We start from the raw sequence: 23889 nt of genomic DNA, 5'->3' as shown, positions 1-23889 counted from the left end.
TTTTTTTTATATTCTGTTATGAAGTATTGATGATAAACATATATGACATTGAAGTTTAATGCATTTATATCATTTTTGAAATGGCTGTGTCCATGAATTTCCATGAAAAGAACTATATACGGTAAATTGCATATCTTTGCCCTCACAAAAGTCAACTTTTGAAAACTTCTTGAAATGTGCTGAATTCTGTAAATTGTATGAGAAATATAAATAAACATAACATGTTATGGTTTCAAAGTAGTTTCTTCACAATTTTTGTTTTTATGACGTCACAATTTAGTCCGATTTTATATCATTTCTTAAAAAGAAGACAAAATAAACTAAATTTCAACAATTTTAGCTTAAAAATTTATAGAGCGCAACTTTGCTCAGGAACAATATTTACAGATTTCATTGATATTATCATTTTGCATATTATAATCAAAATATTTAGCCTGACCAGACATGCGTTGGGTGATTTTGACTAAAAATATCGACGTAATATATACATATTTCTGTAGAAATGATGGAAATTTTAAATTTTCGTGACGTCATTTCATACATATGACGTCATTTCTTATGAAAATATTCAGTGCTTTGACGTCAGCATATATCGCCCTGTTTAAGAATACAATTAAATATTTCTCCTTCAATAATTTATTTGGGGGTAATTTTTTTTTTTTTTTTTTTTTACAATTTTAGCTTTTTGATGAGGTCAATCCCTCAATATATAGACCTTAAAGAAAGCAGTGGACCGAGCACGAAGTGCGAGGTTGATATGCTTTCTCTAAAGTCTATATATCGAGGGATTGTACCGAACCAAAAGGCTACAACTGTTTTAATTATTTTTTATCAGTTAATAAGAAATGTCTTAAAATCCTTTTTTCTAAAACTCAGTACCTTCTCATACAAGGCATTGTTATGTCATTGTATTATGACGTCTCAGTAATTAAAACCAGCCGCAGTATCTGTTTTTAGAAACATCCAGTTTATAAAGACTATTGTGACATCAGCACTATTGTTGCTTTACAGAAAAAGGTTTCCAATTTTAGAAACAGCAGGTTTATAATTTTTTTAAATAGAAACATCCAGTCTGTAACACTTTTTATACTTGATTATGTGATCCAGTTTGAGCCATTCAGATAAAGTTGGAACAATGAAGAAAAATAATAATGGTTATACCGAATAAAGTTCTTTATCAGGTCAGCAACATACTCATCTTCATGACTTGGTATATAACTTTTAACCTTAAATTTCATTATGTTTGAAAAGCAAAGAAACAGTAATGTTTTCGAGGAAAATGACTTTAAACAGTGGTTTCCAAGAGAGCATCCCATCATTAATTTATATATATGATACATTTTATTAAAAAAAACCAAGACTAAATAATATCTATGTTCTTTAAAATTATATCACTGTTACTTGAAAAATGAACATTTTATTTTAGTTTAAAGATTGTGTGTGTATTTAATCATTTTTTTAAAACAATTCAGCAGAGTGAAGTTTAATAATAGTTAATGTTTTATCAGCGGCTTTGGAAAATAGTTAAAATTACCGTTGGTTTTTATGCCCCGCCATGAATATGGCCGGGGCATGTAGTGTTTGTCATGTCCGTCTTCCGTCCTTCCGTCTTTCCGTCCTTCTGTCCTTCCGTCTTCCGTCACACTTTGCGTTTAGCTCTGTTCAAAGCTAAGTTTCAAAGAAACAATCCAAGATATTTTCATCAAACTTCATATGCTGATAGATATTGATGAGAGCTATGCAACTGCATCAATATTTTTTTTACCCTGACCTTTCCTTTGACCTTGACCTCAATCTTCTTAAATTAGTGTTTAGCTAAGTTTTAAACATACCATTCAAGTTGGTGTTATCAAACTTCACATATTGATACAAACTTGCACAGATGATGCATCTAGGGATGAACACTACCAGACTTGCTTCGGATGCTGAATCTGACCTACATTTTCCCGATGAGTGACAAGGTTAAAGTTTTTGGAGCAGGTCCATTCCTAAGAAACTATAAGCGCTACCCATGCCAAACTTGCATGGATGATGCATATAGAGATGGACACTACCAGACTTGCTTCGGATGCTGGATCTGACCTACATTTTCATTCCCAAGTACTTATAAGCCCGGGCTGAACCAAACTTGCATGGATGATGCATTAAGGGATTGACACTACCAGACTTGCTTCGGATGCTGGATCTGACCTACATTTTTATTCCCTAGTACATGTAACTATAAACCCTCCCTGAACCAAACTTTCGTGGATGATGCATCTAGGGATGGACACTACCAGACTTGCTTCGGATGCTGGATCTGACCTATATCTTCATTCCCTAATAATTATAAGCCCTCCCTGAACCAAACTTGCATGGATGATGCATCTAGGGATGGACACTACCAGACTTGCTTCGGATGCTGGATCTGACCTATATTTTCATTCCCAAGTAACTATAAGCCCGGGCTGAACCAAACTTGCATGGATGATGTATCTAGGGATGGACACTACCAGACTTGCTTCGGATGCTGGATCTGACCTGCATATTTATTCCCTAGTTACTATAAGCTCTAGCTGAACCAAACTGATCAAATTTTATACACATACTTCGGAATCCGGATAGGGCCACGCAGTTCAATATCGCATCATCGAGGTTTGAGTCGATGGTGCGATGAAGCGATGGTGCGATAGCGCGATGACGATGATGCAATGGCGCGATAGTGCGACTACGATAAAGCGATGACACTATAGCGATGCTGCGATAGCGATGATACGATAACGTGATAACGATGAAGCGATGCTCTATCGTGTCATCATCAGTGCTCTATCGCACTATCGTCATCGCATTATCGCACTATCGCGCAATCGACTCTTATGCACATGCGCTATTGAGAATAGAAATGGCGTCAGGTAGTGAAGATACGAACAGAATATATATCAAAAATAGATCTTACTGGCTTAATAAACTTCACATGGGCATTAAAATTAACCATGTCTTTCTTGCCAGACATATAACTTGTCAGAAGATTGTTAAAATATAGTTTGATAATCAAGATAAGTTTGACAATACACTCATCTTGCGACTGATGTAAAAGAAATCGAAATCCGCGTGATCTAGATTTTAGTTTTTAACGGGGGGGGGGGGGTTATTGTGGATTGGAAAATAATTACGATGGTTTTAGTTTCACTTTGTTTGCAATTCATCTTTTATCCGCAAAATTAAACCCATCGTTAATGTTATCTTTAACTATTAAAAACGAATTAATGCTTATACGAAATTTAAATTAATTCCTTGCATCGTGAAATCAGGGACCTATATATTAGTATATAGGTCTCTAGTGAAATAAAAACCATCGCTATTGCACTTTCTTAGAAATCGTGCAATTTTAGCACCGTTAAATACAGTATTCAAAATGAAGAAAATTAAAAGCAAACACAAAACGAAAGTCTTCCTCCCTCTCTCCCTTTGGTACATGTACTTCGTGTTTGTTATTTAAAATATGATTATCAAATACAAATTTAAAGTCAATTTATTATCACTGGGCAATCAAATCTTTGCTCAAGACGTTTAACTACTAATGGTAATACACATGGAAGCTCTTCTGTATAAGGCCATGATTACTTTATTATCATATCCATTAATGAAATATTCTTGAATCTTTTCATCAACAAACGCCATGTTGTGCAATGACTGCTGGGAATGCCATCCTATCTATATAGTCGATAGAGCGATGATGCGATGACCTGATGTCGATAGCGCGATAAAGCTATAACGATGACACGATATAGCATCGCTTCATCGTTATCTCGTTATCGTATCATCGCTATCGCAGCATCGCTATCGTGCCATCTCGTCATTGCTTCATCGTCATCGCACTATCGCGCCATTGCATCATCGTCATCGCGCTATCGCTCCATCTCTTCATCGTTATCGCACCATCGCTTCATCGTCATCGCATTATCGCGTCATGGCACCATCGACTCAAACCTCGATGGTGCGATGCTGCGATATTGAACTGCGTGGCCCTATCCGGATTCCATAACATACAAATTTTCATGTTGCTTTACTAATATATCCTCGGCGGGGCATTCATGTCCTATGGACATATTTCTAGTTTATTTTAAAGTCTAGATTTCCAGAGAAATGATTTGAATGCTTCCTTATGATACCGGCGTATTTTAAAACGGTTTGCAGTTATGATCGAATTAAACTTCTAGAAGTGTAATGAACGTGCAACCCTAACACAGGGTGATAATAACATGTATATTTTCAAATTCCTGATTGTTTAATAATATCTTAAATATACCCATTTAGTGCCAGATCTTAAATCAGAGAGAGGGAGAGACCTTGAAGGGCGTAATCTGTTTAAAAGCTTTGCGCATGTAAGTCCCTGTCTAAATTAAAAATTAACCCTTTTTCCAAAATGTGATTATTTCAAATTTCATAATAAACATTAAATCTGTGCGGCAATGCTCACGTTTAATACCCCCGTCCTGATGTTAATATAATTATACTATCATGTTAATATAAACGTGTACGAATAAATAGCAAGTTGACATCAGATTTTTATTTTTAAATTACTATTATTTTGACTTATTTCAGTATATGCAAAAATTTCTTAATGCATATTATTAGCTACAAAATATCAATTTGCTTAATTTCCATTGCATGAAAATTTCTATATAAGCAACATACTTTGAAGCAATGTGTTAATCTAAGCATATTGCAATCTGCTTAAGTACACTGTTGCCATGTCAAGTCACTTCCGTTTTAACTTAAACCTGTCATAATAAAGAAGCAAAGAAATAATATTATGAGAAATACTGTTCATATTTATTTAATTATTCACCTTCCTCTTATATAACAATTTGTTTTAATATTTGATCACTTTAATAGATTGAAATATCTTATTCTCTGATATTGATGACAAACATAATTTATCTTCTCAAAAGAGAGAGAGAGATGAATAGATGACCTATTAATTCTTGTGTTTGGTTGCGCTAAGAGAAGATTGTTTTAAATGTGGCAGGGATAAAATATCTGGGTCTCGTAGGAATAAATATTTATTGTATGTTTATTGTATGTTGAGCAATCTATGCTGGAATATAATTCGATAATGCTGATGAAATGGATGAATAGTTTTCTTCATTTGGTACGCATAAAAATATATCGGCTATTTGCAGTGTTATCGAGTCTCCTGAAGAGCGTGGCGTCGCTACTCAGCTCTCTCTCATTTCCTGTGACCTTAGAAAAACCAAATGTCCTCAAATTGATACATTTCATCGAATTTCCCTGTAACATCCAACCATGACGAATTGTGTCATATTTAGACTGCGCAAATTAAATCTTTTATTATTAAAAAATTCAAGTTTTTATTCTGTTTTTGTTGGAATTTATAACTTGAAACAGATGACAGTTGACCTCCTCGTGCATCAAAAAGATAACATGATTTTTTTCAAAGTACATATATTAATTTGTGTAGTTAAACAATTTGTCATTTTTTCACCTTCTGAATTGTATCCATCATTGAAAGAATTTAATTTTCAAAGACATACTCGAGCATAGATCATAAAGATGAGAACTTGAAAAAAAATATCTTGCGCGTATGTATAGAATAAACATGGCCAACAATTCTATAATGTTCCCAAATAAGAAATAGTTATTATGTTTCTTTTGATGATAAGGATGTTTTAAATAGCTACAAAGCTATTAAGGGATTTATTTAATACAAAATAGCAATTATTCCAGTCTATTAAACATATACTCTTAAGTTGTACTTTGGACTTGTTGTAAAGCACTCATGTGTTTATTACCTTGTTCGTCCTTTATCCTTTAAACCTTGAGCTTTGTAATTTTACCTGAATAAATATTAAAAGAAGATATGACATTTTTCACCTCGCTTTTGCTCAAAATATAAGTAAACTTAACATGTAAGGATTTTTACAATTTTATTCAATAAAAAGAGAACATTGATATAAATGTCGACTCGATACATTCGAATGCGTAATTACCTGTATACACCTGATGATTAAAACGAGAACAAATAATTGTCTAGTTTGACGAATACCGCGGATAACAAGACAGATAGCGCTTTAATGCTTTATTCCATTCAGCAGATCATTTTCCCCTTAACAAGTCCTCAGTTGACAAAAACAAACACACCAAAAATCGAAATACCTTTTTGAATGTTAGTTGATTTGGAAGGCTTTATTAAAAAATGCAAAGGTACCGAGTCTTGTAAAATGCTTTACGCATTTATTTATAGGATAATGAAAATATTGGATTCACGCAAAACAAACAAAAAATTCTAGAGTGATACTTTTATTGAAGGAAGAAAATGGAGGAAGAGAAGGTAATGAAAAATATAAAATATTCAATTTTTTTCATTATCATGTATGATAAAAAAGGAATGATGTAGTTAGAAAAAAATAATTTTCAAATATTTGGACATATTAGGTAGAAACCTTGTGGAAGAGCCTGGTGAAAATATATAAAGTACCACCCAAACTGGTTTTCTCGATAATCGGGGATTCTGAAACTTTTGTTCCCAAGGTTTGGCCTAGACCAATTTTCCAAACCGCTCTCATGGAAGCTGCAAAACAAAGCGATGGAGGTAAGATCTTTTACAGCTTAGTCTTAACTGACGAATGCCAGCAGTAGCAGTTAAATAAGAATTACCATGATTGTGAGTTTATGTTTAGCGTCTGAGCTTAAAAGAGCTGAAACTAACGAGTTCCAAGTTTTTTTTTTTTTTTGGCTTTTTGTCTTTTCATCCAGAATGCTAATTATGGCACTAGTTTATAAAACTCGAACATTTAAAAATCCCCTCCCGTTTCTACCTTTAACCCCCTTCCCCGCAGTCACGCATATTAACGCAAATACCATTTCCTATCTCTAACGCAAAATCACGCATATACCGTTTCCCCGGAATCACGCATTTTCACGCACTTGAAAAAGTTCATTTAATCTTTAAATTATTGCCAAATTCCTTCTATTTCATACTTGTTAGAATCTCATAAAATAAGAAAGCTTATTTTTTAATTTAAAAAATACGTCATGATATTATTTACGCTAAACTTTAGAGAAAATTGTACTATGCTATAAATTGCCTGCGGGGAAATGGTAAAAACGAATGTCTATGACGTGAACATTAAGTGTATATTGCGTAACAATTCAGAAAGTTGTAAAGAGTTAAGTTATTCTTGCCTTTTGTAAGATTTTAAAATGCCGAAATATTCCTCAACGGATATTGCGGAGATTAAAGAAATGCTGCGGACATTTCATGTATTCTCCAATAAAAAAACCAGGAACGTCATCAATATATTATCAGATCAGAATCACATAAAAACCTTGTGCATTTGAAATGTACATTTGACTTAAGAATGAAATACATATTTTGACCACAATGATGTGTCGTCTTAAATTGCAATTTAAACACTGTGTATTGCAGAAAGTAGCTGAAGAATGTAGGTTTCTAAAGCGAAGCGGGGCTGTTTTACGAGCCTCCCTACGAAATATTTAAACTCCATGATTTTATAGATAAGGAGGTAATATAGTAAACTGATTTTGTTATTGTATATTCTAGAAGATTAATCTTTATGAGCTACAAACAGATTTTTACTTAACAAAAGGTTAAATTTTAATGCGGCGAAAGCACAAATCGTCTGCATTCTTTTACAAATTTACTCTCTGGTGCTAAAGGGTTACTGCAGCATGGTGACCTAATTCGTTTCTCTATAGAGAAACAATTAATCGTATTTTACAGCTGTAGTAGAATAGAAATAAAGTCCTTGTTGTCGTAAATGATGCACATTTCGGTCTCGAAATGTTCTTTGAAATAACAAAGCCTCGGCTAGAGCGTCGGCTTTTGTCTTTCAAACAACATTTCTCGACATCGGAGGTTTTTCTGCAACATTCATGAAAACGCGGACTTTATTTCCTAATGAGACTTCTTGTCTAAATCATTGAACTTTGAATTCATATCCGAGTAATCTGAAAATTCAACGATATACTCGTAAATACTTTAATATTATTAGTTGTCAAACATGAATAAAAGGCATGAATGCATACAAATTTATTTTATTCCTTAAATTTCTGTACGTTTTAGTGAAAATTATTTCTTATAGTTCGCTATCTTCATAGTTAATAATTTTCATAGTATATAGAAATGTTCAATAAAAAAAAAAAAAAACAGACAAACAAACAAACACACACATGCATTTATTGCACAAAGTGTTATATATATATATATGTAATCAGATTGAAAGATTGCTTTTGTGTTTTTTTTCACATTTTTAAGAGTAAACATGTCGATCAGGCTTGAAAAATACAAAAATTTGAGAAATACAAGAAAATCAAGAAAAATCGGATTGGACAGTTATCAATATCTATTATTTTTTATTTAATCACTTTTGTTATTTTTTATAGACACATGGGTTCTCTTTCAAGGACAAGGGAATGGTATATCATCGCTAATCTGGGAAGCCTTTGATAATTACACATATCTTGAAAAGCAGAATCTTAGTGTGAATGAGGAAATAAAAATAGAATGTTTCCCTGTAAAAGCAATTACATTGAAGTTTGGAACCAGTGCTAAAAAGGTAAGCAACAACTAGTTCGTGTAATTGTGTTTTTTCTTCATAATTTAGGATTTTAAAAATTTTTAACAATATGTATTCGATCGAGTCCGAGAATTGTTCGAAAAGTTCGTGGACTCCTGTCATATTTTTTTAATTTAACGTCATATGCTATCCAAATTTTGTAGTACTTCAACAATATATTCTAATGATTAGTATTAGAAACTTTATATTATCATGATTTATTTCAAACCAATCCAGAATTAAAAACTACGAAAATCGGATCAAGGAGCAGGTCAAAATTTAATTATTAGAGAGGTTGAGATTTTAAACTGGTACGCGTACGTGTACTTGTGCATATACTTTGACGTAGACGTACACTTTTTTGTAATCTGTCTGTTGAGATTTTTATGACGTGTAAGAAGAAAGTGTACACCATGATCAATGTTTCTGTTTCAACTATTTATAATTAAAGTTTTTAGACGTCAGTTTAATTGTAGTTAGTAAACAAAACTTGATTAAAATAATTGTTCATGAAACTAAACATCCTAAATAATGTATAACAATCACATTTCACACATAAATTAACTATTTTTTTTAAAGCTGCAAATTTTCACTTACGTGTTGATGTAATTCTAAGAACGTGTAGAATACTTTTCATGGCTAAAATTGATGACGTAATACGCGAGGAATTTAGGTAATTCCCCTACTAGACGTACCCGTTCACATATGAAATCTCAACCGATCATTTCAAGGAGCACAAGACCGGCTAGACCGGTCGACTGAAAATGCTTACCCCATGACACCATATTATAAGTACAATGTTTTTTTTGGGATCCCTTTTTGCTCTGCTACATTTTCATATTGTTAGAGTGGATATGAAGCTTGAATACTGCTTGTTACCCTATATACCATAATTTATGGAAATAAGGGAATTTCATTTTGCATTTAAATATGAATGAAACACATTGGGATAACGAACAGTATTCAAAATCAAACGTCCATAAAACAATGCAAAATAGGAGCAGAGCAAACATGGACCTCCAAAACATCGAATATGGGATAGGTGCCATTAAGGAGTAGGCATCCTCTGCCGACCAGTCACACCCGCCGTGTGATGCTTGTGAAATAATGGTTAAATTCCGTCGTTAATTCAGTGTATAAATAATGGACTAACAATAAATCTGAGAAACGTCAGTCAGCATTTGAATCAATGATAAATTGTATTTGTTGACAAGGTCATTGTATCGACCATAGAACTTCCAAAAAGTTAACTTTAAAAGAAACAGCTGAAATTCTTGTTTCTTTAACTTGTTTGTCAATAATTTACCTCGTTTTAGATATTTTAATACGTAGAGCATGCTCTTTAATTGCGTATCTAATAAACTGAAATATTTTAACTCCGTATGCAGGTGATGAAGGTATATTGCTGCTAAGGTAAGGCCAATAGACGAAAGAAAAGTTAGTCATCACGTTTATCATAGAGCTGGGTTGTAAGAATACCATTAACTTATTTTTCAAGAAAAATATCCAAATAAGAAACAGATGCGTCAGACTCAGTGATATATTTTATCTGAAGTTCTCTAGGATATAACGTATCGACATGAGAATGGAAATTACCATTGTCAATTGACGATACGTCGTTGATGTATTTAAATGTCGATTTGAAGGCCACAGCAAGTGTTTTCTTCTTTTCACGCATAAGATTTTGCACAGATTCTGCTTCATATGAATATAAAAATAAGTCTGCTTATAACGGAGTGCAATTTGTACCCATGGGAATTCCAATAAATCGTTAGAAGACCTGGTCTCCAAAATGGACATACATATTGTCAATCAGAAAGTCAAGCATTTTTCTGATGTCAACTTCAGATTGAGTACTTGCACTCTGTATGGATGTACATGCACTAGAAAGCAGTACTTTTGCGTACACAAGAAAGTGTGTATGTACTACCTCGTGTACAAGCAAGGACTGCTTTTTAGTATCTGTTGAATTACTAGTTGGAATTTCTTGCACTTATGTAAACTTTTTCTACACGTAGGAATTTCTTGTACCAATGAAATTACTAGTAGGTGTTAAATAAAAGTGTGTATGTACTTTTATTGAACAACTATTAGTAATTCCTTATGAATTACTAATTATTTATGTACTTTTGTTACCTTGTAGGTGATGAAATTGGAAGACCATATCGCATGTACTATTTCAGAGACCAAAGACCATTTCAGGGATGCCCGTTTAAAATTTGAATGCTTTATCAAAAAACAGACAGTTTCATTCATGAAAGAGAAGGTACCCCCAAAGAGAAAAACGGATCTCGAATTAGGTATTTTACCAACAAAACTTGTGTTTATATCATACTTGAGAATCATTGCAGGAGACTTTGTGTTGCGTTTTATTTGAAACATGTGGAGATAAAGTGCAGTGGTTTATCTAAAAGAAATAATTACAATTACAATCTGAGAAAAGGGTATAAAACACTTACCAGAACGCTACTGTTCTGCAGCTAGTTTAATACGAACTGGAACATTATATGCACTATTTAAAAAAAAATTTAAGTCCACTGATGGACTTTTGCAGTTAACGGCTTACTTTTACAACAGAAAAATATACGGTAGCTCTTTTGTGAAAAAATATTGATCTTAATATTTACCAAAAAATAATCACGGGCTATTTCAAAGATCATATAACGTTGTCTGGGACGAAAACTGCAACATCCCTACCCTCAACACCCTCTATTCAAGTCTTGACTAACTTCTGCCGAGTTTTCCTACCGAAACGTGTCTTCCTCTGTATTTCATTTCTTAAGTTATTTAAAATAAAGGATATATTAATTCTCGTGAATAAACTATTCAAATAAATTTTATTAAGCATCAATTATTATTATTATTTTTTTTTTTAACCATCAATTATCGATTTTGTTTAATAAATTATTTGTAAGCCCCGAAAACAATAACTTTCACCTCTTGAGATGTTTTCTATTTTCTATTTTCAATTCAGTATCTCCATACATGACGCAGGTTTAAATGTCCAAGTAAGGTGTCGAATGTAAAAGTAAGTCTCTTCATAAAACTCCGATTATTAGTGTAACAAATAGAAAATTTATCGGTTTAAACACTGTGTATTGCAGAAAGTAGGAAGATCCCTTTTAATTTTTAGGTCCAAGGTCACGCTAATTCCGTAAGGTGTAAGAAAGATCTCTATTTTCTGGAGGTCAACAGGTCAAGATCGCAGATGCTTTTGTGTTCTTTAATTTTATTTTATACCATTCTTCCCTATTGCCGGGTCCGCCTCCTAAAATTGTTCCTCTCCCTTCAACCCAACATGATCCGCGCGTGCTGTTCCTTTTTTCCAAGGACACTGATTCTCTGAAAAAGCTTGTATAAACTCTATATTTGTGTCTTTAATAAAAAGAACTCTCAAAGGCATTCAGTGGTATGAGAGGAGTTTTGGATAAGAGATGGGTACTCAGAAGTATAACACGGACTTACAGACAGCTGGACAGACGTACGGACGGACGTAACGATTACTACATGTATATCCCTCCCACTTTTCAAGAGGGGGTATAATAGCTTTGATTATGTTGCTTGGGTTATTGAAATACACTGTATGTTGATTCGTTATCCACATTCAGTACAATTTCCTTTTAAAAAGGCTGTTTTCGAGAATAAGGTTCATGTTCATAAATAATTTACATTTCATTACACAATGACTGATTATGCCGATTAAAACTTGTTATATACATGTAGTTTATCGATACTGGTTTAAGGCTTATACTGTTCTTTTTCTGTATTTTTAAAATTAAAAAAAAAAAAATTTTTTACTTCAAATTTTATTCAGGTATGGTTGTTTAAATTATTCATTCACAGAACTACCTGTTCCAGTTGTGCGAGTTTTAGTGGAAGGAGATTTAAACAGTATCGTTGAGATAGTAGAGTCTGTAAAACAAAATATACCTGTAGTAATAGTGAAGGGTTCTGGAAAAGCAGCAAATCTTATCCTTAATTATATAGAAAAGTATGTAATTTGAATTTTACATTTGCTGAAAAGTTATTAAACATTACATCTTTATATTATTTATTTAATACTCGCTTATGGAATAAATAAGATAATTTATTAGATAACTAAATTAAAAAACTAAATTAAAATTACTCTGACGTAAATCAGCACTTTTACTTTGTAGGCAACAGTCCCTCAAAAGTGATGCCGCGCTTTTGTTTGGAATCCGATTTCAAAGCAAAACCTTCGAAAAATTGAAAGAAGGCCTTGATGAGCTCAGAACCTTTGAACATCTTGTAATATTCATTTTTATTACACTAATTCTTTACTATATATAAAGGAAGTAGATTTCTCGATCAGATTTTAGCCAAAATAGTAACACTTGAAAATTAGTTTACAGTTAATTAAAAAGTAAATAATATTTAAAGGATACAACCCTTTCATATGTTTCATCCTGTGTTAATGAATTTATACTTCGTTTTTTTTTTTTTGATTTTAGATAAACGTCTTTGATGTGGAAAAAAATAATGCAATTTATTTTCTCCAAGTCACAGGCGAAGCCATTGTGCGTGCATGGGCATATGCGTACTTCAAGAATAAAGGTAATAAATTTATGTATAATTAAATTTCTTTTTCATTTTTGCGACAAATTAGTCATATTTAAAAATGAGACTTAATTTTGTATCGGAAGATATGGTTTTAATTGTATTTTTTGACGTGGATTGAAGTGTTTTCTATCTAGAAATAATTTTGTCATTTTGAGTATTAAATATACTGAAACGCAATAGAAACATAATAACCTCTTTTCCTCATTTAAATTAGATATGCATTTATCAAGAGCCAACAACACAAAATCATAACATTTTGCACAGAAATATTGTATATTTTAGCATATTTTTGAAAATGAATACAAAAGGTATAAAATAAATATTCCGTATCACAATAGACATTGAATAGGCTAATAAGCTGCTTGATTTTGGTTATACTTATCTCTAATTAAAAGCTATTAACATCTTTTTCCTGTAGAAAAGAGCGATTCAGAAGGAACGGATAAGCCTGTTGCATTTTTCTCTCAACACGTTAAGAAAAAGCAATATCAAAGAACTCTTGTAAGAGATGAGAAAGATATGCAGTTTGATGTGATGCCTGCTTCGTTACCGTTATTCTTTTATTTTGGATATCAAGTTTTGCAGGAAAAGGGCAAACTCATTGATTGCGGATATGTAAATATATTGAAAACGGTTCAATGTTATAACATAAAAAAAATCATCAGTCGTACTTCAACGTCCCTTTCATTTACCAACAGAGATCGTAAAGATTTATATCCTTTACTTATAAAAAAGAAACACAATTGGAGTTCCAGGCCTCCTTTTATTGATATGCTACAGAGCATCAAATTAAATGAAGTTTTCCACCATTAGCTGGTGGCGTCCAAATTTATTTGAAATTTTATTGAAGGAAAGTAAACATAACAAAAAATTAAATTTAGAGTTTTCCCTCTCTAGTATTTACAGCGAAATAAAGGTATGCCTATTCAGCTCACTGTTTATCTGAGAAAAAAGTTAATGTTTTCTAACACTTAATTTATCAATTGAGCAGATTTTACAGTATGAGGCTTTAAAAACCAACAGATGCGATTATGTCAAAGTCCTTGTTTCCGAAGGAGTGAAGTTCAAATCCACCTATCTCGCAAAACTTTATAAAGAGGTTTGTAGATTCCGAAAATAGGCAAACATCTCATATTGGACCATATGTAATTTGAGAGAAATATTCAAGTTTACTTGAAACATTTGTTTTTCTTTCTAGACTTTTCCAGAAAATGAGGAACCTAAGCTACTTTTCAAGAAGGATCAATTTGTGGCAAGAATATGCTTGATAAATTGAATCAAAAATTATACATTATTCTCTTTCTCTCTCTCTATCTCATATATATATTCATAAAATCTATTGTTTATTACAGAGAATAAAAATATGCACTGATGCTGTCCTGTCGTTTACTAAAGAACCATTGGTTAAAGACAAAGCTGACTATGAATATTTGAAATCGAGTACAAAAAAGAAGCAAAAAAAGAATCAATACAAGTCTATTTCAAGAGATATTAGAAAATTATGCTGCTCTTTATTGCACCACGACGGTATGTACTCAATTACTTCTATAAAATTAAAGTGTTTTAAGGAGCGCATGTGTCGCTTATTTTAGCTTCTTGTAAGATGTAACTAAATCTAAGAGTTATAAGCTATTTATATGCTACTGGCATGCACTGTATTTCATTCAAAAAACAAAATCTAAGCATGCTAGTTCATAAATGCACTAAGTATAAGACTGCGATAGAGTCTGTCAATTTAATAAAAAAAAAAAATGATTTCCAACCGTCATATGAATGAGATGAAATCATTATAAATAAATTATAAATTAGTTCATACGTGTTTCAGTCTTTACACCAATTGTCACTCTTCGCGATCCATTGTGGGATCCCGATCCCTGTGTATTTTCATATTTAAATATCAGTTTGTTTGGTTACTGAATATCATACAGTTTAGTTTCAAAGATCAGTATTATGAGCACATAAACATGTACAATTGTAATTAGCAACAACCGCCACTCATAAATCAACAGTCTTAAATTAAATTATCCGTTATACTCTTTGTTAATTAGGTCAAAGGTCAAGTTAATTGTAATGTTGATATTTTGTAAATGTTTACTGGTATTCAGTACACATCCTACATAACATAAAATTACCTCTTAAACGTAAAAAAAAAATGCTGTTAAGGCCATAATAAAAATATTCCTAGATTTTCATCCCTACTCGCCCCAATTTTTAATTTCTGTTTTACTTCGTCTGAATTCTGATCGGGATCGGTATTTATCTACACAGCCAATTGTGCCTAATGTTAATTTAACATGAAAATAACGTTAACTTAACACAAAAGTGGCATTAAACTAACATCAAGCTAACGTTAATTTAATGTTAATTGAGATTAACACTATATTAACATTAGGCACAATTGGCTGTGTACCATTCTACTTTCGTAGAACCCTCACAATTATAGTTATTTTACGTTGCCAGAATTACATTAACGATAAACCGGATCATTTTTCATAAGAATTAATAAAAATAAAGAGCATGTGTGTTTTGTGATAAATTAAACTCATTCGAAAATTGTCCCTAATTTAAGCAATTTTGAGTACCGATAGTTACGATAGCACAAAAAAACTAGTTGAAGTACTAAGAAGACTAGTAGTAAATTAACTGTCCATACAATCACTACCTTAAAAGTAGTTTTACTGGGTATTGATTAGATTTACTAGATAATATTAGTAAATCTAGAATTGATAAGTAACTTTCAATAGGTATATAAGTATCTATACAACCCCCGCAACACTTCTAACTATCTTATCCAGTAAACAGAAAGATTACTAATCACGACAAACGCTTTACGAGGCACATTAATTAAAATCACTATGTATTTCTTTCAGTGTAGACAAGCAAGCAAAGAACGTAGCTTACAATATGACTGTTTGATAACATATTCGTGTTGACAATTTTCAATGATTACAATTTACGAATGGTGAACTTATCTATCATATGATCCAGAGCATTTGAATTAAATCAAATTTATTTTACAAATATATTATCTAACATTCAAAATTTGATTAGGACAGATATTTTATTGTTTCTTTTTTCTACGTTGAAATCCGCAGCTGAACAGCTAAAGTGGGCATGCCGTTCAGTCATATACAGTGCAAAAACATCACTCAACTTAATATTTCATAAAATTTTTATCGGAATAAAATAATAAACAAGTATAAAACTCATAAAAAAAATCTTAACCGATTGTCTCTTACATTTTTTCAGAGGGACGGCAACGTAGATTACGCAATTACATCTTGTCTAATAGTAGGTACATCCTACTGTAATTGTTCGATATAGAAAAAAAATCTATGCAAACAAAGTTTTATAAAACATGCATTCTGAGAGATTGCATAAGCAATACATGTCCCCTACCAGGTTCCCCTTTTTCTTTAGGATGTCATTTAATAATATGCAAAAGTTATGTTCAACCCAAATAAATGCTTGATTTTGAGGTTTTGAATGCCTTAAACCTACTTAAATTAACCTCATTAAAACCAAAATTCAACTCATTTTTTTTCAACGGCTTTTTCTCGCCTCATATTTATGTTGACCATGTTGAATTTAGCAAAGTACGAACCCGATCTTAAACGATTATGAAAAATTAAAAATGCCATAATTTTGTCAGAAATCAATGAAGCGAAACGACATTCGAACTTGACCTGTAACTCATCAAGATACATTCACACACACCAAAATTCAGCTTAATATCTGCAAGCGTTTAGCAAAAAGTGCGGAAAACCAAGCAAGACAGACTGACAGACAGAGGGGGACAGACGAAGTGGAAACCTATAGTCCCTCCGGTTTCACCGGTAGGGGACTTATCTACATATACATTTACCATAATATTATCTTCATGATCATGAAGCTTAAATTCTTAAAACGACGGATAAAAGATACAGAATACAGATGCTCGTACGAGATATTTTGTTCCAAGTGTAAATTGATTCAAATTTCAATTGACAGATCGATAAAGTTAAGTTTTGAATGTTAATATGCGACATAAAAGATATTTCAGGCTGGAAAAGTCACATTTATTATCGACAACGTAGTTTACACACTTTTAAGTGACATTAAATCAAGTTCAAAAAATAAATTGGGAAATTAGTCGTACACATTTTAGTAATTATTTAAAATAATTGCCTGCATTTGTGTCAAAAAAATAAGATGTAATGAAGAGCTCTAGAAACATACGGATGATTAAATAGATGCAGAAACTTAACACACCCGATTGGCGACACGCAAAACTTGACAAAATTGATAGTTTTTCTGCTATGACTTAAAAAAACCCATTTATTAAGGGGTCCGTGTGTATAGTTACATCTGAATAAAAAATAACGCATACAACTATTTATATACGTCATATTTTTCAGGTAGGGCCAGGAAACATGTATTTTGTCAAAAGACCACTTATTCTGAGAATGGGTTGTCAATAAAAAGTCTGCAAAATTGAAAATAATAAAGAAAATATATAAAATAAAAGCCGCCCGCCCGCCTGGATTTTTAAAAAAAATCTGACGAGAATCTTGAAATATATTTATTATGGCCTTATTGGCACTTTTCATTTTTTAGTTAACTAGATCAAAGGACAAGGTTAGTGGTCACACGATTGGTAAAGATGGCAATTTGCAAATGTCATAGTGCCACGCAATAAATTTGGAAAATATCAAGAACATATATCTCTTACAGTTCTTGAGATACGGGATGTGACAGACGGACACACACTGGGTAAAGTGATCCCTTAGTCCCACCCTGCTTCGCAGGCGACACAAAAAGACGATCTCTTAAAATAGTTTACAAGAGGCCCATGGGCCTTATTGGTCACCTGAGCACCATGCAACAACTTTCTAGTGATTGAATTTGGTTCATGTTTTAAGCTAGATGCTATGGCATTCATCATTTTGAAAGAGGCATCATTGCTGATCATAACTATACACTTAGCAATTGATTAGTTTGATTACTTAATACCCATAGGCAGGGTATGGAAACAAAAAATGCATATATCTAATCAATAATATTCAGCAATAATCAGTAGTGCCCCTACCATACATTAAACCTGACCCTAGGTCCACACATTGTACAATTTTTAAAAAGGCACCCTTGCTTATTAAATTATTGTTTACATACCAAAGAGCAGATTTCAAACAATTAATTCATTTTCAGTATATAATTAGAGCCCCCCATTCTGGAAGAAGGGTCCTTGCTTATCATAACTATATAGGTAGTCCGTCTGCTTAATACCCAGGAGCAAAAAAGAAAATTTTCATTCAAAGATTTAATATATTTTCACTATATAATCAATAAGCCCCGCCCTAACACAAGACCCCTGACCCTGGGGCCATAAAATTAACAATTTTAAAAAAGGTACTCTTGTTAATCATAACTATGTACTTATTTAGTTTATTCAATACCCAGGAGCAGAGAAGAAGACTTTCAAAGAAATAATGATCTAATAAATAAAAATAGAAATAATAATCTATATAGCCCCGACCTAGTACCAGAACCTCTGACCCTGGGTCCACGAATTTCAAAATTTTGGTAGAGGACTCAATGCTGATTACAATCATGCCAACAGTTTCACTGCTTCATGTCCAGGAGTAAAGAAGAAAATTTTTAAGGATTGCATTAATTCTAGTGGTTTTGGCCCCATCCCTCAGGCCCAAAGGGGGCAGGGACCATGCAATTCACAATTTCTGTTCCCCTTTACCAATACATACCTTGTTCCAAAACTGGTTGAAATTGGTTGAGCGGTTGAAGAGAAGAAGCTAAAATGTTCAAATGTTAACACAAGACGGACGAAAACGGATAGCAATAGGTCTGAGTTTACTCAGGTTTCCTAAAAATAATTCAGAAGAAAAATTAAATTTCATTTCTCTCTTTCTGAAGCTTCTTTTTAAAAAAGTATAATCTCCTCACTCATAATTATCAATTGCTTAATTATTTTAAATACTTCACATGCAGAAAAAGTATATGAGATCACTCCATTCCCAAACAGAAGATCTATAATTATTTATTAAAGAATATATGTAAATATTTTTTTATGAGCTACCCAACAGAGTCTTAGGATTAAGGTACGTGAAAAGCCTATCTTGAAATTTTTGCCCTCCAGAGCATATAGGATTTTCATTGTCATTCATGAAATTTTGCAAGAAAAATGCATGCATCATTTTCCGAACCTTTGCCTTTGTAATGTTATAGAACGGCTTCCTTGTGTATGAAGGACGTGCATAAAACCCCAGACGCAATAGACCTTAGTCGATAAACATTGGTTTATAAATAGCATATGGATATAACGAACAAAAGTCCATAAAACAGTACAAAACACGGGCAGAGCAAACACGGACCTCCAAAACATGAAAGGTGGGATCAGGTGCCATGGACGAGTGAGCATCCCCTGCCTGCCTGTCTCACTAGCCGTTGTTCTCCTAGTCATGATTGGGATGTAACGAAAACAAGCTAATACAGAGAATTTGTGTCCCCGCTTAGGGAAAAAGTAAACCGTGCGCAGTTCGGGGTCGGGGGTCGGATCCCCCTGATTGAATTTGTAGAATTATTAAATGTATACATGTATACTGAAGCAAATAAAATATACCAATATTGATATAAACATCTGATTGCTTATTCTTTATTATGTGTATAGAAGATTCTTTTTATATGGAATATTTATCACAATGTAATGATTATTTTATAACCTCACAATTTTTTCCCATGCTGAATGCTATCATATAATAAAAAAAGAAAGGTATTTAAAAAAAAAAACATCGTCCGAGATTCGATCCCAGGACCTATCAAATGTGAAGCGAGAGACATTCCACTAGACCACGGAATCGCTTTACCAGCAGACAAATATATGCAGAATAAAGTCACATACTTGTATATATTCATGTTCTATATTCTCAAACTTATACACAATCCATGGTGTTTGATTATTTAGCCTTTATTAAACAGTTCTAATAAATGTTATAAGAACATAGAGTCCGCCGAGAACCTGTTTTATACGCAATAACACTCCTCGTGCCCCTAAAAATAGCGACATGTAATACTATAAAAACTAATAAAACAAACGGGACTGGGCACTTTGAGAGGGGTGAGAGAGGTCCTAGGGAGTTTTGGTATAAAATTACATTGCATGAGCTCAAAATCTTTTTTTGAAATATCGCCCGGAAATGATAGTGTTACACACAGACAGAATGTATAAATTTACGACCTTGAAATTTGACCTTTTGACTTCAAAATCAATAGAGCTTTTCATTAGGCCACAGGGAGTTGTTATGTAAAATTTCAACATAAAAGCTAAAATGGTTCTAGAGTTATCGTGTGGAAACGAAAGTGTTATAACAGACAGAATTTGCTTATTCATGACCTTGACCTTTGACCTTCAAGGGAGTTTTGGTATAAAATTTGCGAATTTATGACCTTGACCTTTTGACCTCAAAATCAATAGTGTTCTTGTATAGTCCATAGGGAGTTGCTTTGCAAAATTTCATTGCGAAAGCTCAAAGGGTTCTCGAGATATCGTGTGGAAACGAAAGCTTTACAGACAGACAGAAAGATGGACGGACAGACGGACGGACGGACAGACCCAAATTAATATTCCCAACTTTTCAAGCGGGGGACAAAAATTTAATTGCGAAAGCTAAAAGGGTTCTCGAGATATCTTGTGGAAATGAAAGTGTTACAGACAGACAGAAAAGTTAGTCATATCGTTTATCTTAGAGCTTAGTTATTATATTACCATTCGTGTCTATTTCAACTAAAAAAAGAATGCTTTTTGTATAGAGCCTGAAGATGCTGAGGATGCTGATAAGGATGTGCCAGTACGCAAAGAAGAGATTCATATGGACCTTTTACTCTGGGCCATTTTCGCTAATCGAGAGGAAATCGCAGAATATTTTTGGATGCATGGACAATACCAATTAGGTAAAAGCAATTTCCTGCATAAGGGTATCATTGTTTTATAATTTCTTTTGGACAAAATTTCAATATTTTCACAGTATGTAAAATTCTTTAAAAAATCATAAACGCATTGTCAAATTTTTTTGTTCTTTTTTGTCAACCCACTAGGATTCCTGTACCTTATTATGTTGCTTTAGTATAGAATATTTACATTTCGAGATAAAATTACAAATAGTAAATTTACTTTATTTCTCCATCAATGTAATGGTTCATCGGTAGGCGCGGCTAAAAAATTACGTAGAGGACTGGACAAATAGAGACAGGCGCGATTGAAGAAATCACGTGCAGGGCTGGACAAATAGAGACAAGCGCGGCTAAAAAAAAATCACGTGCGGGGCGGGACAAATAGAGACAGAAAGCGGGGCTTCTAGCACGTGGAATGGCAGAATAAAAATAATAACTGTCAGATTTCTCAATTTTATGACGATGATCAATTGATTGACTTGCGTGATAATTTCATGCATAAACACCTTCGGCGTTTTATGCAAATTAAAACGCAAGCCAATCGATTGATCAAATCATGAAATCGAAAATAAGACATTTATTCCTAAATCAAAAAATAAAGATACAACCTTTAATGTTTAACTGGCTAGCAACATCCTATGTTCAAGAATCGTCAAAGCTGTGAGCTCAAATAACGGCTGCGACTGACCTAAATTGATAAAAAATAGTTAGCTGTTAACTGTTTATTTGCCAAACGCTCAGTATACTGAAATTAAAGTTGCAGGTCCTCCCATTAGACCTTAAAGTTCAGTCTTCATGATGTGGTCTGTACTTTGTTGGCAAAATAATTTGTCGCAGTAGGTACTTGCACGAAAAAGATCTCTCACTGAACAAATGCCCTACGTACGTACAGAGTAAAGGGCTAATTTTAAGCCCTTTACTGGTTAAATGTGACGTGTCCAAAAATTTTCGAAGAATTATCGTAAAAAAATTATGCATTACCCGTCATAAAAACAAATTTTAAGAAAAAGAAGTAAAATGTCCTCATGTATGATCAATTTTTAATATATAGATTAATAAAAAGTCCGTATAAGTAAAAGATGTATAGAACAATAAAAACATCTTCAAAGCTAGGTTTGGAATTTCGTTTTCGCGTCAACTTACTTTATCACACTCGTTTGGCGATCATATATTTTCAAATCATTATGATAATATGCTTTACACGATTATTTTTTTATTTCAATGGCCGAAAGGGCGTCATGTGATATTCTCCTTTTTGTGATACCGACGCGAGACGCTGCTGCTGAATATAATATTACACGACATACGATTCGACTAGACCAAATTTACATAGAAGGTTATACGTTTTTCTATAAAAAAGCATGTTACTGTAAACCAAGTATATTACGCGTGCGATAAATATCCGCGAGTTCCGCGAGTAACCTCTGCTCGCGGATATTTATCGTCGCGAACCAGTTGTTCATTATATTCCAATATCATGATTTATTTAAGAAATGAATTTAATTTTTGAAGATTCATGAGGTTATGAACTACGACGCTTCACGCCGGCATATTTCATGAAGCGCGTTAGCGCTTCATGATATATATGCCGGCGTGAAGCGTTGTAGTTCATATACCTCATGAATCTTCAAAAAATTAAATTCATTTCTTATATTTACATTATTTTTCTGATGACTTGCCATAAATTTACGCCGTTCAAATGTCATTTTTAAAACAAAACAGTGTGCACTATATTTTTTTTTACTTTTTGACGTTAGGAGCGGTATTATGACGTAACAGTGGAGATATTCATGCTTATTCGTGATACATACCTAATGTAGTTCATGAGAAAATATACTGCATTTTATTTTGTAAAGAATCATAGGGGAAATTTATTGGAAATGTAAATATTAAGAGTTATTTGCCCTTTTTTTAATACCGACCCCGACGGTTCAACAAGTAATCACGGAAGAACTTTACTGTTAGTGTTCAAGAAGAAGAAACAATTAAAATTTCATTACAAACATTCAGAAAAAATAAAATCGAATGGCAAATTTAAAACTAATTGTCTAAAAATGATTAAAGTTTCAATAATCATTTCAACTTGTGTTATTATTGTTCATTTATTGTTACAGACGAGTCAGAGATAGCCTGGTTAATTACGGCTAATTTTGGCCCAGTCCTGCTCTGTCCCAACAATTTATAATAATTGCCCCTTGGCTATGTAGATCTTAGAAAGCGTCGATTACCCTGTTAGTATGAGGCACTTTTACAATTGAGAGTTTTTAATCTCCTAGATTTTTTCCCGATTTTCGTTTGAGCGTTGTGAAAATGCGTATGAAGTATTCTCATGGTAAACATTTCACCCACTTTAGGGGCGGATATAAGATTTTAAGTGGACGCAATGCACAGAATGTCTTGAATAATGCGTAAGCAGACCTCACGCTACAATTTTACCTAGTTTATGGGCGAATATAAGATTTTAATTTGATTGAAAAATACACGTGGAAATAAAAAAAAATGTGACCACTCGTTCGCGGAAATAAATCGTCGCGGATTAGTTCTCTAGCGGTCAGTCGCGAATAAAAAATGACGCGTATAATAATTGGTTTACAGTATTACCTTTGTGATGTAGTGATACATCTACCCAGGTCAGTTTAGTTTTGTCTATACGAGATCATTCACTTCGAGTGATGATATAAAATCGACTTCATTGAAGGGTCAACATGTGGCTGTAAGGACTCATGGCAAGAAATATGAACCTTAGATACAGAGAATGATATAGACCGTGCAGGCAGGCTCG

At 33.0% G+C, this 23889-nt stretch overlaps 1 protein-coding gene across 1 annotated transcript; it reads left to right on the top strand.

The window, feature by feature from the left end:
- The first annotated feature begins 6166 nt into the window (after positions 1 to 6166).
- On the top strand, positions 6167 to 13976 carry LOC134264570 (transient receptor potential cation channel subfamily M member-like 2). The gene is made up of 8 exons (XM_062746862.1): positions 6167 to 6334; positions 6439 to 6595; positions 8410 to 8582; positions 10726 to 10882; positions 12426 to 12573; positions 12740 to 12851; positions 13055 to 13157; positions 13582 to 13976. Exons 1-8 carry the CDS (start codon positions 6320 to 6322, stop codon positions 13974 to 13976), a joined length of 1260 nt encoding a protein of 419 aa, XP_062602846.1. The 5' UTR covers positions 6167 to 6319.
- The last annotated feature ends 9913 nt before the right edge of the window (positions 13977 to 23889 follow it).

The sequence above is a fragment of the Saccostrea cucullata genome, unplaced genomic scaffold, assembly GCF_032062105.1.
Source record: "Saccostrea cucullata isolate Sc308-1 unplaced genomic scaffold, CSIRO_AGI_Scuc_v1 ctg1743, whole genome shotgun sequence".
Classification (NCBI taxonomy): domain Eukaryota; kingdom Metazoa; phylum Mollusca; class Bivalvia; order Ostreida; family Ostreidae; genus Saccostrea; species Saccostrea cuccullata.
Note: the sequence above shows the minus strand (reverse complement) of the source record. Positions and strands in the feature narration are given on the sequence as shown.